The sequence below is a fragment of the Etheostoma cragini genome, chromosome 4 (assembly GCF_013103735.1).
Source record: "Etheostoma cragini isolate CJK2018 chromosome 4, CSU_Ecrag_1.0, whole genome shotgun sequence".
Taxonomy (NCBI): domain Eukaryota; kingdom Metazoa; phylum Chordata; class Actinopteri; order Perciformes; family Percidae; genus Etheostoma; species Etheostoma cragini.
In genome coordinates this window covers 1895220-1909450 of record NC_048410.1, presented here as the reverse complement: position 1 = coordinate 1909450, position 14231 = coordinate 1895220, and the positions used below count along the sequence as shown (strand labels likewise).

Sequence of the window (14231 nt, the reverse complement as noted above, 5' to 3'; positions counted from 1 at the left end):
AAATCAAATGCTGCCCAGAGGCATGTGAAAGTGGGTTCTACAGTCAGTTTCCTCCCAGTAACCCAGTTACTGGAAAGTAAAAGTTCAAGCCGAGCTAATACACCGATAACACAATGTTTTTTACTCTGTTGGCTCTCTGGGTGCTTGTTCCCGCAGCATGAAACCAGTCCTGGTCCGACTGACAAAAACAACATGATACCGGAACACACCGGTCATGACGCAGGGAGAAAAATCCCAGACTATCAGAGATCAGAGACGGCTTGTTCAGATAAATGGATCAATAAAACATCACTCTCAAAAACTACAGCTGTAGTGCACTTTAGCAAGGAAGAAGATGACGGGAGTTATGCTCGGCAGCTCCTGATATAAAATGGAATTGTTAACAAACTAAAACCAAACTGCTCGTAGCCTATTTGTTTAAAGTACTGTAGTATTTAATGTATTGACCTATAATTCACAGGAAGTGTGTTTATTATGCTATATATGAATGAAGAAAACTCTAATGACAAAGACTAGGCCTAACTGAGCCAAACGCAGATCTGGTAGGGATTGTTTTCTCTTATAGAAAAAGTTTAACTAGACTTCAAAATGTACAACCAAAAATATGTTACTGGGACTGGGTGGAAACAAAGTTCACGTATTGCAGTACAACAGAAAGTAGGATTGGCTTCTCCATTAAATTTGGTTTTTTTTTCTGAAATGCTTCCATTCTTTCCCAACCATTAAAAAAAAAATATATATATATAAATAACAACCACACCAAATCACAGCATCTGGAAGCTTCAGATATTACATGTGTGAAAATCCACGTCATTAATACAAGTTTCTATTGCATCACATTCATTTTTTTAGGGCTGTAACGAATAGCTTTATTTCTACATTTGAAGCTTTGGGGTTTTTAAAATTGAGCTTTTAACGTCTGTCATCTAAGAAACTAAATAAATGACATCCCTTTGTCCATTCTGGGACACAAAACATTGACTTCTATTTGATGTAGAATGGGGCAAAAGTTCAAAAGTACAGCAAGTAAACGCCTCCTGCCATGGTGCCCTGGTAGGACCAGTCACCAAAAAGCAGTAGATGCTCCCTTGAAGCCTAAATATGAATAAGCAGCTGGTAAATGTCACCTCAGCCCCGAGGGCGGTGAGGGTCTCGATGAGCACGGCGGTCTGCAGGGTCATGTGGAGGCAGCCGGCGATACGGGCGCCCTTCAGCGGCTTGGACTGACCGTACAGCTCCCTCATCTTCATCAGACCGGGCATCTCGTTCTCCGCAATGTCGATGGCCTTGCGCCCCCATTCGGCCAGGCTGATGTCAGCTAAGAGAGGAGACGACAAGACGTCAAAACATGATTGTTACAATAAACCACGGATGCAACCAATGCTTTATCCGTTGATCATTTTCTCAAGTAATCCATTGGTTTGGTCTGTGAAATGAGAGAAATGGTGAAAATGTGGATCTGTGTTTTCCCAAAACGCCCTTGTCTTTTTTTGTAAAAACTACTAACCGCTTATTAAAATAGCCGGCGATTAATTTAAAAGTATACAACTAATAGATTAATCTTTGCAGCTCTCCAAGAAACAGTCACCAAGCTTCATGATCCTGCATTCAAGCAGATTTGTCACCTAAAGATTTCTTATAGTCTTCCACAATGTACTTTTTATTTAAACCCAGTTTGAATCTGGAATGTTTCAATAAAAAAAAATAAGAAATAACCAAACATCAGTAATGAGATCCTCTGATGTGTCAAATCAAACCGTCCAATTTAAAAAGTGTTCTGTTTAATTTAATAGAAGTTATTGCTCTGCAACAACTAATCCAAGTTGTTATTTCATTTGCTGGAGGCAAAATTCACAGTTTGCGCTAAACACAACACGGATTAGAGCCACGTTACGCACGGCGTCCCTCGTTAGGGAAAAGTCACACAACCACAGCCGTCTGTTCAATCACTTCTTCCCATTGTCAGACACCTGCTGCTACTGATTAATCCGAGTGGAGAACATGATCTCACCGAATTAATGCAACAGCGAGGTGTAACTATGCATTCGCAACGTGACACTTAAAAAACGAGCAAAGTAAGCCAAAATTCATCTTGTCCGTAATTAAATACCTTCGACTTTGTAGGTGGCAGAGTTGCATTGTGACTGATGCAACGTAGCTTTAGTCCTTAAAACATGCCAGAACAAGTGAATAACAATTAAGAGTTGATGTGTTGTAAGGAGTCAAACTGGCTTTAATTTTTAAGTGGTGTGAAAGTGAATTAAAGTACTGGACAGCTCACAACACCGGCTTGTTCTTGTTTTCACTTCTTGTTTCTGTAGCAGCACTGTTCCTCTGATGCTTTGTACAAAATGTGTTTTTTAACCCAACCACGTTGCTGATCACATCCTATAAAACTAAGATATTATTGCAAAGAACACGAGCAGAAGAAGTGTAGCTTGAACACCAGGCTAACCGTCGTTTGATCATCACCAGCTGGACATGCAATTGACCAGAATTACCACAGCTGCAACACGCCATCCTCCGTCCTATAAGATACAACAGAATCCATCCTGGTTTAACAGGAAGTGAAGCAAGGCTCTAAAATAAAGGCCTCACAACGCTGCGGGGGAGGGGGGGGCAGTATATAAGTCCCAAAGTACAACCACCCTCCACCCTTACCCCAGAGGCTGGAGGCTGTGCAAACACCTCTGGCCTAACTGCAACTAACTAACAAACTGACTGGTTCTTCAAGCCAGTTCCTGACCCGATTAGTGGGAATTCACGCAGCCTGTGCAGCAAAAACAGTTCTTTAATGTTGAATGCGGGGGGGATGACCAGAGCACAGCAGTAATACTGGTGGGGTTTGGGGTTCAAATCCCATCCAAAGCCAAATAGTACAGTATTAGGATTTAAAGTATAATTGTCTACAATGTACACATGCCAAAGTAAACTTTATGCCAAATGTCCACATCCGGCCAGTCAGTTGAAAAGAGAATACAGCAAGGTTGTATGTTGAACTTATAATGGCTTCCACTCATTATAAAATAAAACTTCCATGCAAAACGTGGTACTTAGTGTCACTGGAACATTGGGCTGCCACTATATTACTCTCATTATCAATTAATTTGCTAATAATTCCCTTGACTAGTCGATCAACCAATCTTGCATCCTATTTACGCAGGTTAATAGAATTTATATTATGCTACCAACTCTTTCTTCCATACACTAATTGCACATTCAATTTAATTTTAATGTCACTTACACCGCGGTATTGTTTCTTGTATCATGGCAACCGCACTTTAAAATACCTTTATTTGACACCATTTTGCTTTCTTTCAGTCTGCCATATAATCATTTTTGTCTATTTCTTGCCTGTATTTCTTGCGTGTTTACTTGTTTGTGCGTTTGTTGTCTGCTGTTATTGAAGAAAATGCTGATGCTGTAATGACAAAATGTCCCCGTTGTGGGATGAATAAAGTATACTCTAATCTAAAATGTCCAGAAACAAATATCCTATAGCTGCCATTATATTTCCTGAAATTAAGCGGATCATAGGAGGAAGAATGGAATAACCCACTGCAGCATGACTGACTTGCATCAATGACAAAATGCACTGTAACACCACAGTGAATGTATTAATTACAGCAAAGCCACTAAAACATAAATCAGAAGAATTGTCACTGCTTCATTTCAATGACCAAGACCGGCCTACAGACAAAATTAGGCACCAAGAGACTTGTGCTTCTGGCCAGCTGCTTCACAGCAGTCAACACATGTCCATCTGGCAGATAATGATCGCAATGTAATACCCAACAACATCTCACATTTTGCATGCATTCCCGGATATTTCGACGTGAAGGCAACGCGTTCTTTATGTATAAGTGCATTTGTTTAATTTTGTTCAATGCAAAAATAACCGTTTTGAGTAGTTTGTTTTTTTACTTAAATTGTTCCCTCATATGGTGCCTTTATATTTCCGAAGCCAAATTCAAAATACCTTATGGAATATTTTCTCTTGTCTAAATATTTAATAAGAATAATTTAGCTCCTAAAGCTGCTCCCCGGGAGGCCCACGTGCATTCAGTGCAGCTTCAATCTGCCTGTTGCTGTCACTCATGTAAAAACCGGCCATAGACAAAAAAAAAAAAAAAAAAAAGGCGGTGAAGAGTTAGGCATCACGGGAAATGTAGTTTGCAAACAGTCATGGTATCCCACATGCACGTCTGGACCCGTTAATAAACTACAAGACCCAGAGGCTGTGGCCGTCGTTTCTCTTCACACAGAAGTCCACGCTCGGCGCTAGTAGACCGTTAAATTACGATTAAGTCGCAAATTTAAACAAACGTTCACCAACTGCTAGTATCCAAGATTACTAGTTACAGGTAGTTAGCTTGGAATGACTCAAACGAACAGTATATGGTAAACACTCGCTAAATGACAACAACGTCATATCGTATTCACCACATGCTAGCAAGTTAACGTTATGAAAGAGCTAACGTTATGAGAGAGCTAGCTAACGTTATGAAAGCTGGAATTAGCAGCACATCATTGTTTAAGATACATTTTTTTCCTTTTAACAGTTAGCTTTAAATCCGGCTGGTAACGTTCGAAGAGCCGTTAGGTAACCCAACATGCACGGTTACCATAAACTTTGCAACAGGCTAGCTAGCAATCCCTACGAAACCTAGCTAGCTTGTTACGATAACCACGGTTAAAATAATAAACGTTGACACTCACCAACTTTGAAGGGAAGTTTCTCAGACATGGTGGTTTACTAGTGGTTTGTTCCGGGCAGGTTGAATGTTGCGGCAGCCTAGCCGACGGACAGAGTCAGAGAGGGAGGGACAGCAACATGACGGCTTGCCTTTTATATTGCAAGCCGCATTCAAACCAGTGCACACGTCGGGGTGGCTCGAACGCGGATCTACTCTGGATTCCTATTGGCTGCGGTAGCTCCCGCCCCCAGTGTGAGTGATTCGATTGGATGACGTTGATGTGGGCAGACAGCTAATGATAACAAGTGACAACAGTCTCTGGTTGAAGAAAGTTATGTCTTGGCTCGGTGTTTTTTTCAATTTGGTACATAAGTAACATTGTTACTATTCTATTCTGTGTTGTATCACATTGCATTACATCCCCTTGTATTGTAATTGGGCTGAATAATAATGTTTTAGGTTACACAAACACATTTTACTCCACACCTACAGACTTGTACTAGCATGAATGTTGAACTGCAAGTTTTTTTTCTTCTGTGAACTGAACTAGATTGTTTTTGTTTTTTAAATCCATAAGTTATCTGAGTGTTCATGGTGATGGCTGGGTGAATTGATTAGTACTTTTAGTAAATTAAGAAATATATATATTTCAAAGGACTTGCATAACCAGAGTGCAAAATCACCTAAAGGCCCTGTGTTTTATAACCTAATTGTGGCTCTGTCTTTTATACGTGCCAAAATCTACTTTACAGTAATTGTAGTTTACACTGTGCTTAAATGCTTCATATTCCCAAATAAAGGTGTCTTTTATAATATTACCAAAGCCTTAACTGACACACCTGGGGCCGGCTACCCCAGCCAATCAGATGAGACTGCCTCAAGCCAATGGAGCCCGCCAATCTAAGCAGAGTCAATGTGGACTTACGGCAGCTGAGTTTCAGCTATTTGAAGAGTGACAAGGGTAAGAAAAGTCCGTTTAAAAGTATGTTTATTCAAAGAATGGTGTGGAATTAATTAAGTAGTGGCTATTTATTCAGACTAGTGGTGCAGTATTTAAAAAAAGGACAGCTGAGCAGGCCAGGAATTCAGGCTAAACTACATGAAACCAGCAGAGCCGGTCAATGTGGACGGTCTTTGCTAAACAGCTGTGAACTCTACGGTTTAGCAACAGTAGAGAAACACTTGGCCAAGAAACTGAAACGCTAAGAACTATAAAGCCAACATGAAAAGGACACTATGGAGTGGAGCAAACACACATTTTGCCTACTTGTGCATTAAGTTGTTAAAACTGTGAAAAATAGTCTGGACCAAATGTTACAGTGCAAATATAACATTCTGTGTCAATGAAATGTGTGTATAATAAGATCATAAGACGACGCAAAATGCAGCAATAAATGGTCATATTAACTAATGCAACATTAAAAAGATATATTATACAGTCTTGTACATCTGTTTGTGTGTGTGTGTGTGTGTGTGTGTTTGTGTGTTCGCTAACACTAGCCATTGCCCAATCTTAACTCTCACCCCAGCCTTGGCCTTTGGCCCAGTAATTCCTCCATACTGGACCTTGTCTCACTGCTCCTGGGGGCAAAGGTCATCACATACACAACTACATCTAATCTTAAAGGTGCTCTAAGCGATTGGGTGGGTGGGCGAGCAAGTCTCGTTTTGTTTGAAAATACTTCTAACGTCAACAAGAAGGAACGCCACCCAGCATCGCTCAGAGCACCTTTAACACGTTGATAGTTGATTGGGAATCAATGGAGAATATGACATGATGGTTTTTAAGAATATTCAGTAGCTGTACATATGAATCATGCATTTAAAAGTCAAAGTAACGTAGAGAAGGAAAGTAAGTGAGCACATTTTGTGTGACTAATTTTCAGAAGGAAATACTGTGGTTTTGACTCTCCTTGACCACATTATAAAAATGCACAATGAAAGCGCCTTTAAAAAAACTAAAAGGCAAGTTGCATGTGCATCATCATAGCAGTGTGTTGATAGCGTCGTTGTTTTATTTTATTATTATAGCTTGATATGTTGCTATCAGCTGGCACAGAAGCACTATTACAACTTGTCCAATATTGATCATGTGTTGGTAGACGGCAAGATCCGTTTTGTCTAAAAAAACTTTGTTCGCAAAGTTTGTTTGAATGTTGTTCGATTCGGTGCGAAAATGAATGGAAACACCTTAAAATGTCTAAAATCAATTCAATGTATTTTGTTCGCTAAACAGCACGTGAAGTCATTACGCACAGGTTTTAATTTGCTTTAAAGCCGTTGGATGGAAACACACTGCTTTATTTGCATGATTTTTTTTTTTTTTTACCAAACTTCAGATAATTCGATTGACGAGTGGATGGAAACTTGATGGATGGAACAGGCTTTGTTGTTGATGTTGTTGTCGCCCATTTCAACTGTTGAAAGAAAATATCAAATAACGAACTATTGGTATCAGCATTTATATTTTTTGTTTTGCTTATCTATTCATTCATCAAAATCATCAAGAATATAATGACAAATATATGATTCTCATAAATTAACATTTAAAAAAAGAAACGAAACACGGACGGTCAACCCTGTTATGAGCATTGGCGTTGTTTGTCCACCAGAGGGCGCTCTACAACGTTCCCCGTCCCACGATGATTATACAGTTTTTCATTGTGTTTTTGGTCGAGGGACTTTAAGTTTCATATCTTAAGTTTGTATTTTTATACATTTTATTTATCAGAACTTTAATACATTTTCATGTTCTTCTCTTCTGTTGTGACAATAAAACAAATTATAGTATTTTAGTGAGAACTCATAAATAACTACAGATAACTAATGTTAGGGAAATCTGTTTATGTTTAGGATTTTTTTTTTTAAATACTTATATACCGGCCAATATATCGGAATATCGTATTTTCTAAAAAAAAGACCCACTTCCCTGTCAGGTTTTCCAGTTACTCGGGTTCTGTTTTACTGTAGTTTTGATCAGAACGGGCCACACTGAAAGGAGATAGGACCAATTCAGTAACAGTCTGAGGCAGATCACGAACCTTTCTTAAGAACATGTCCTACAATGTGTACGGTACTATTAACATTCCAGTGGATGTCATTTCTGAGAAGCCTAATTTTCCTGAAAATGATGATGAATATATAGCTAGAAAATATAGTGACTATACCACGAGCCAAGAGATACAGGAGGTGAAAGACTCAAAGCCTCATGGTGAAGTGGCTAAACCGAGCCCACTGGTAGAAACCCTATCCTTCAGCTAATTTAAGAGCAGCGTTTTAAGTGGTTTTGCTCAGGACCACAGCTGACTGTCAGTCCATCGGTCTCAAGGCTGGCAGGCTTGAGTTAAGATTCTTACTCAAATCTATAGTACAAAACATGCCACTGTCACCAATTCTCTTTTCAGATTTTAAAATATTTAACTCACATGGGATACTGTATGTAACAAACAAGGTTGTTTATAAAGTGGCTTTTTGGAATGTGTCCTTTCATAACTTTATTGTTATCATGAATGCAGTCAGTAATACAACTGCTGTTGCAAAGTGATTTGATTAGTATAAGGGAGCAATACATTAACATCTACAATGTCAAACAATTGCCAATTTGCATAATAAAGACGTTCATTCCTAAGTTACACACAAAACAAATAGTTTTACTCTTAAGCTCTGCATAAAATATATTAAGGTCTTCAGGTTACAGCGAGCACCAATGCTCACCAGTATGACAAAAAAAAAGTCATAAAAAGCTCAGAAACAGCATTTTTGTGCCACATTTGAGACAAATAGATAACACAGTTAACTTTGTGTCAACATGCAGTCGTGTCTGCACGTACCTACGTACGCAGCAACGGCGTAGATTTTATAAATCAAGCTTTAGAAGTAGCGGCGGGTATGCAGAAACGTAGCATAAAATGGAAATATTCAAGTAAAGTGCTTCAAAATCTCCCCTAAGTACAGTATAGTATTTGAGATGTGTGGAAGTGATCATGAGAAAGACAAGATAGACTGTTAAATACCAGAAGACACCAATGCCAACTATGCAGAACCAGGGTCCAGATGGCCGCTGAATGATCAAAGCATGAAAGCTAAACTTATTTCAGACACATAACAGATGCAGAAGTCACCGTACCTGCTCCCCAACTTTATTACGATAAAACTATACAACCCCAGTCACAGAGCAAGATGGCGGCCACACAGAAGATCTGAGCCGAACTGGCTACAGGTCACGTTGTTTGAGACGTTGGATAGAAAGTGAGTGATATTTGAGGTAAACAGAGAAGAAGCAAGTTTCTTTGCAATAGCTTGTCTTTAAATGTCAGGACTGGGGTTGACCCACTCACAAATAAGGTGATTTTGTGTTTCAAAAAAAATGAGCACAACTTTCAAGTAACTATTTCATTAAATTTAAAGACTTTGGTGATTTTTTAAATTTCAGTCCATTTTGATTGTGGACCGACCCCAATCCGTCCATTCATAAACGTGTCTGCTGATAAGGGGGGGGGGGGGGGGGGGGGGGGGGGGGGGGGGGGAGTGCAGCTGCAGCCATAAGTAATGGGACAGTGAGCAAAAGTTTTATTATGAAGATCAGCATGGAACCAACATGTGTCTCCATGTTTAAATAACGTTTGCAGTACAGGTGAGTCAAGAGCAAATGAAGAAAATAATCCAGCTCACCCGTCTCCATTTGACTAAATATTCACAAGAGGTCACTGTGTCAAAAGGCTGAAAAAACCAAAACACCACACACGCTCACCCACACCCACATCAATCTTTAAGTAGAACCAATTTAGGATTTTCTCAGAGTATATCACTGTTAAACCACAGGACAGAAAAGGCGCTGAAGGTGTCAGGCACATGCAATTTAAACTGAGGGACAGAGGCCTTCCAAGGTGTTATAACGCGCCCACTGTCAGCCATATTAGAGGTCAACATTGACTCCTTTTAAAGACTCACAGGCCAAAAAGGTTGGAAATCAATGAACTTAATGAGTCTCCTAGCTATAAGCTAAATTTCACTAACAGACAGGAGAATTGTTACTGAAAATTCATATCTCAAATCTGTGTTAAATGTCCAGTTTTCTTAAAGATCCAATACATAGATCTGAAAAAAAACAGTTCCAATGGCTTCGGTATGAGCATCCAAGCCATTGGTTAAAACCAGGGATTGGTGCAACGGTCATGTTCAGTGATAGAAAGTAAAGACCTATTGACAATACTCTGCTATATTGACATTTTAGGAATTGAACCAGAGTGCCTAATGAGTGGTCCAGATGTTGCCCCAGACACTTCAGTAGGAGATATGGCTGACAGAAGGATCAAACCCTGGACCCTTAACAAGATGTTTCCACTGCTGTAATGTGTAACATGTATATTTGTAGTGTGACAGCGTTTCAATGAGAAAATCCTACATTGTCATCTTTCAATCCTTTTTATTTATTTCTTTATTTTTTGCTGCTGCTGAGATTTAGCAGAGATGCTGTAGATGGGTTGTCGTCATCATTGTAGAAGAGCAGAGAGATGACAACGCACGCGGGAAGCAGAAAAATGGCTGAATCATGTTGTCTTTCTGTTGTTGCTATTTTCCCCCGCGCATCGGTTTATTCTTCACATTCCTCCCAGAAACAAACCTCGTCCTGTTCCTCCTCACACCCTTGCCTAGAAGTATGCACTTGCACTCTCCTGCCCAAAGTGTGCATTCATGTACTCTTTGATTTTGGTAACCACAGGCTGTTGGGGCATGACATATGCTTTCCGTACTCTCTTGCCCTTCAGAAACTGAGGAGTGTACAGCTGGAATAAAGGGATCTTACGGGGACATTAATAAAAGAATAGAAAAGCCCGGGTTCATTTCATTTTAAGTCACAAGTGCATACTTTAGGTTTGGGGTATGGTTAGATATTGGGACGTTGGCTTTAAGATAGAGCAGCATGCCTGCAGCATGCCTGCAGCCAGCTCAGCAGCCCATAGTCCCTGTCTCTCTTCCAGATGTCTGGGAGCAGCCTGGTTGCACAGAGACAGACAGGAGAGGGGCACTAGCTAGCTAGCAGGGCAAGCTAGCTTAGTTAGCCGCCCAGGCCTCGAGGTCCGCCATGTCGTCCTCGTCTTCTTCCACCTTCTTCTTGGCTAAAAAAAAAGAGGAACAAACAGGAATCAAACATGGCATTATTCCATTGTGTGGACTTTTGTGATGTGGTGTAGGTATGTAGCATAGTGGTGGTGTGTGTGTGATTGTGTGTGTGTGTGTGAATTTAATTTAATTTAATACATGTTTCTTTAACCCTCCTGTCAAATTTTACCCATTTTCTAAAACAGTTTCTTTATCAGAAATTTGGGTTTCTATTAACCAATATGTCCATAAAAAAAGAAAGAAATAGATGGTTCCCTACGACGCTCCTTACAAGTAAAATAAATGATCAGTTTACTAATTTCTTTGAATTTGGGTGTTTTATTCAATTTTAAAGCATTTGAATATATCTTTTTAAAAAGAACATTGAAAAAAGTGACAAAAATTAAGGGAAAAAAACAACAAAAACGCCAAAAAGGTTTAGGAAAAACCCCTGTTGAAATCGCGCAGAAAAACAACAAAAAAGCACAGAACAAAAGTGACAAGAACACCTTGAAAAGAACATAAAAGGTTGTTTTTAATTTGGACTGAGAAAAACCAAAAGTTGCATGGTGGACGGGAGGACAACACGAGGTTTCAGTGATTTAATACCTGGTCTAGATGGTAGTGATGTAGATGGTACGCTGGGTAGAGGGACGTCCTCTGTTCCCTCGATTTCCAGAAGGTTTTTGTCCAGCTCTTCCTGTTCCAGCTCTTCCAGCTCAGCCATAAGGTCATCCTGAACACACACACACACACACACACACACACACACACACACACACACACACACACACACACACACACACACACACACACACACACACACACACACACACACACACACACACACACACACACACACACACACACACACACACACACACACACGCGCACACGCGCACACACGCACACACGCACACACGCACACACACGCACACACGCACACACACACGCACAATTAACCAAGCAACCAGGTTTGTGTGGGCACACCACGGACAGACTAATTCATTTTATAAAGCAAGGCTAGTTTGTCTCATCTGAGTTTCCTCCATTTTATACTAATGTGAGCAGCTTCAAGTGTGTATTAGCGTTTGTAGACACTGCGTGCATCCTTTATGGGTCACCAAGTCAAGTCATTCCATTCTCAAGGTAAGTCGACTCACTCGTCCTAATTTTTGCAACTCAAGTCCAAGTCTTGAGTCTACAGCTTTGCACAGATACATACTAAAGGATGTGTGGGGTAGAAAGCATCTTCTCTAAGCACCTCACTTCTGAGTTGCAACAACTAAGACGAGGATGCAAATGGGGACATGCAGGGGTCCTAACGGGGATACTAGAGTCTACCAGGGCTTGTTTGGGGAGTGAATGAAGCTGTACACAAGATGTTGCAGGTGTGTGATGTCTTTGTCTAACCAAGTGGCGATGTTTAGCACTACAACAGTTCCAGCAAGGGCCATCAGAAAATATAATGAACCAGAGCACGTCAGAAGTATGCCAGGTGAATTTAGACTCTGGAGCCACGGGTTGAAACGCAGCTGAGCTTCCTGATTATCTGAGAGGGTTCTGGTCTAGGCTTCTGGTCTATGTTCTCACCTCGTCAAACTCATCTCCGAAACCGATTGGCCTGGAAATGACATCTGAGATTTCTTGAGCCACTTCTTGTTGTTCTGTGATGTCGGCCATCAGATCGTCCACTTTGTCTATGTCCCTGTGGCACAGAAGGATCCAGAGCGAGAGAGAGAGAGAGAGAGAGAGAGAGAGAGAGAGAGAGAGAGAGAGAGAGAGAGAGAGAGAGAGAGAGAGAGAGAGAACAAAATGTACACATAACTGAAAACATGTCTCAATATATCCTAGTGATGGACCACATGCCATTAGATACACGGGCCACCAATCCAAGCAAAACAAGGAATGACAAAAGACGTCACTAAAGGGGTTGACGCACAGCAGAAGTAGCCTATTGTAAGTAGGCAATACTGTGTGCAGTAACTCGTTACACATACTTCATATCTTACTTACGATAACCTCAACAACAAGAATGAGTTGTAGTCTCTCTTACATGTTTTCGTGCGCGGCCTTCATTGCCTTGGCGGCGTAGCCCATGTTCTTGAGCACTTCTGTGTTGGTGTTGGCGTTCTCTAGCGCCTCCCTCTGGAACTCAATGGTAGACAACGTGCCGTCGATCTGAGCCAGCTGCTTCTCGTACCGCTTTTTCCTTTTCAAGGCCTGTAGAGCCGCTGGACAGGAGAACAACCAGTTAGTTCAAGAGACAGCTACTCACGCCTTTGGCAAACGGGACTGTAGACTCTCGGACTTGCTCTAAAACCCTGCTAATGGTCTTCACGTTGTGTTCATTTACATTTTTTTAGCATACTTATATTTAAACAGTTGCACATTTAGTTTTTTTTTTCCGATCTTGTATATACTTAAATATTTGTTCTTACATTCTTATATTTTATTCTTATATTTTGTTATTATAATTATTATTATTTCATGTATATTGTATGTATGTATATTTTGTGTGCTGCTGTAACACTGTAATTTCCCATTTTTTTGGGATCAATAAATATCTATCTATCTATCTATCTATCTTTCAAATGGGATGCTTCCAATTAAAGCGTGAGAGAAAGAGAGACAACAATGCTATTTGCACAGGCCCTCGAGTAGCCCATATGTTGATTGTATATTTGTTTTTTAACTGTTTAACCCTGTGCTTGTCATTGTGTCTGTAAATCTTTCAACTAAGTTGCTCAGTGTCCAATGCAAATTTCTCCTTAGGTATATAAAAGTACTTTGACTTTGACAAGACAGTAGAACACATAACTGAAGACAAATTCCGCCTGCCTAAAGACACCGTGCTTTTGAGGACATTTCCAGCGGACGTTGGCGCTGCGCCGGAGCCACATGAAGACGTGACCAGTGGACCTTTGGTACAACGTGACCATACAGCAGCAGCAGCAGCAGCAGCTTACCTTCTGTGAGTGTTTCAGTTCACATTAGGAGCAGGAAGAGCTGTGCTGGACTCAGTTAATCTGATCAAATTCTGTCTGAGCCAAATCTGCCTGCAGACACACACAATATGCTTCAGTCAGGCTGTTTTAGCAGTTTTTTGCCCCCTCACTATTGCTCTCTTGAACAAGACCCTGCATCTCACAATGCTCACAGAGATCTGGTCTCACATAGATAAAGTAAGGATAGAAAGAACACCTCCGACTTGTTTTGGTTGATTCGGAAGAAGAGACTGTACATTGACTGATTGTTCTGTATGCAGCACTTCAGTTTCTATCTGGGAACAAATACTGAAACCAGAAAAACAAGGAAGTCCCCTTTGGTGCTGACATGGTAACTCACGAGTCATCAAGGGAGCCGCCAAACTAAACCAGCCTTTTGAGTCATGTGTGTGTGTGTGTGTGTGTGTGTGTGTGGGGGGGGGGG

At 40.6% G+C, this 14231-nt stretch overlaps 3 protein-coding genes across 3 annotated transcripts in view; 1 reads left to right on the top strand and 2 right to left on the bottom strand.

The window, feature by feature from the left end:
- Window positions 1–4910, bottom strand: part of ahcy (adenosylhomocysteinase) — a 13210-nt gene extending 8300 nt beyond the window's left edge. The window contains exons 1-2 of the mRNA XM_034869911.1: window positions 4720–4910; window positions 1128–1318 (exon numbers count right to left, since the gene is read on the bottom strand). Coding sequence (XP_034725802.1) covers window positions 1128–1318; window positions 4720–4747 — 219 coding nt within the window. The 5' untranslated portion in view covers window positions 4748–4910. The remainder of the gene's footprint in view (window positions 1–1127; window positions 1319–4719) is intronic.
- A 5227-nt stretch (window positions 4911–10137) lies between these two features.
- chmp4ba (charged multivesicular body protein 4Ba) overlaps window positions 10138–14231 on the bottom strand; it is an 11018-nt gene continuing 6924 nt past the window's right edge. The window contains exons 2-5 of the mRNA XM_034869925.1: window positions 12856–13033; window positions 12393–12507; window positions 11409–11535; window positions 10138–10816 (exon numbers count right to left, since the gene is read on the bottom strand). Coding sequence (XP_034725816.1) covers window positions 10752–10816; window positions 11409–11535; window positions 12393–12507; window positions 12856–13033 — 485 coding nt within the window. The 3' untranslated portion in view covers window positions 10138–10751. The remainder of the gene's footprint in view (window positions 10817–11408; window positions 11536–12392; window positions 12508–12855; window positions 13034–14231) is intronic.
- Window positions 11639–14231, top strand: part of LOC117943383 (uncharacterized protein C20orf85-like) — a 14171-nt gene continuing 11578 nt past the window's right edge. Inside the window, exon 1 of the mRNA XM_034869470.1 lies at window positions 11639–11687. The gene's annotated coding sequence lies outside the window, so the exon portion shown is untranslated. The remainder of the gene's footprint in view (window positions 11688–14231) is intronic.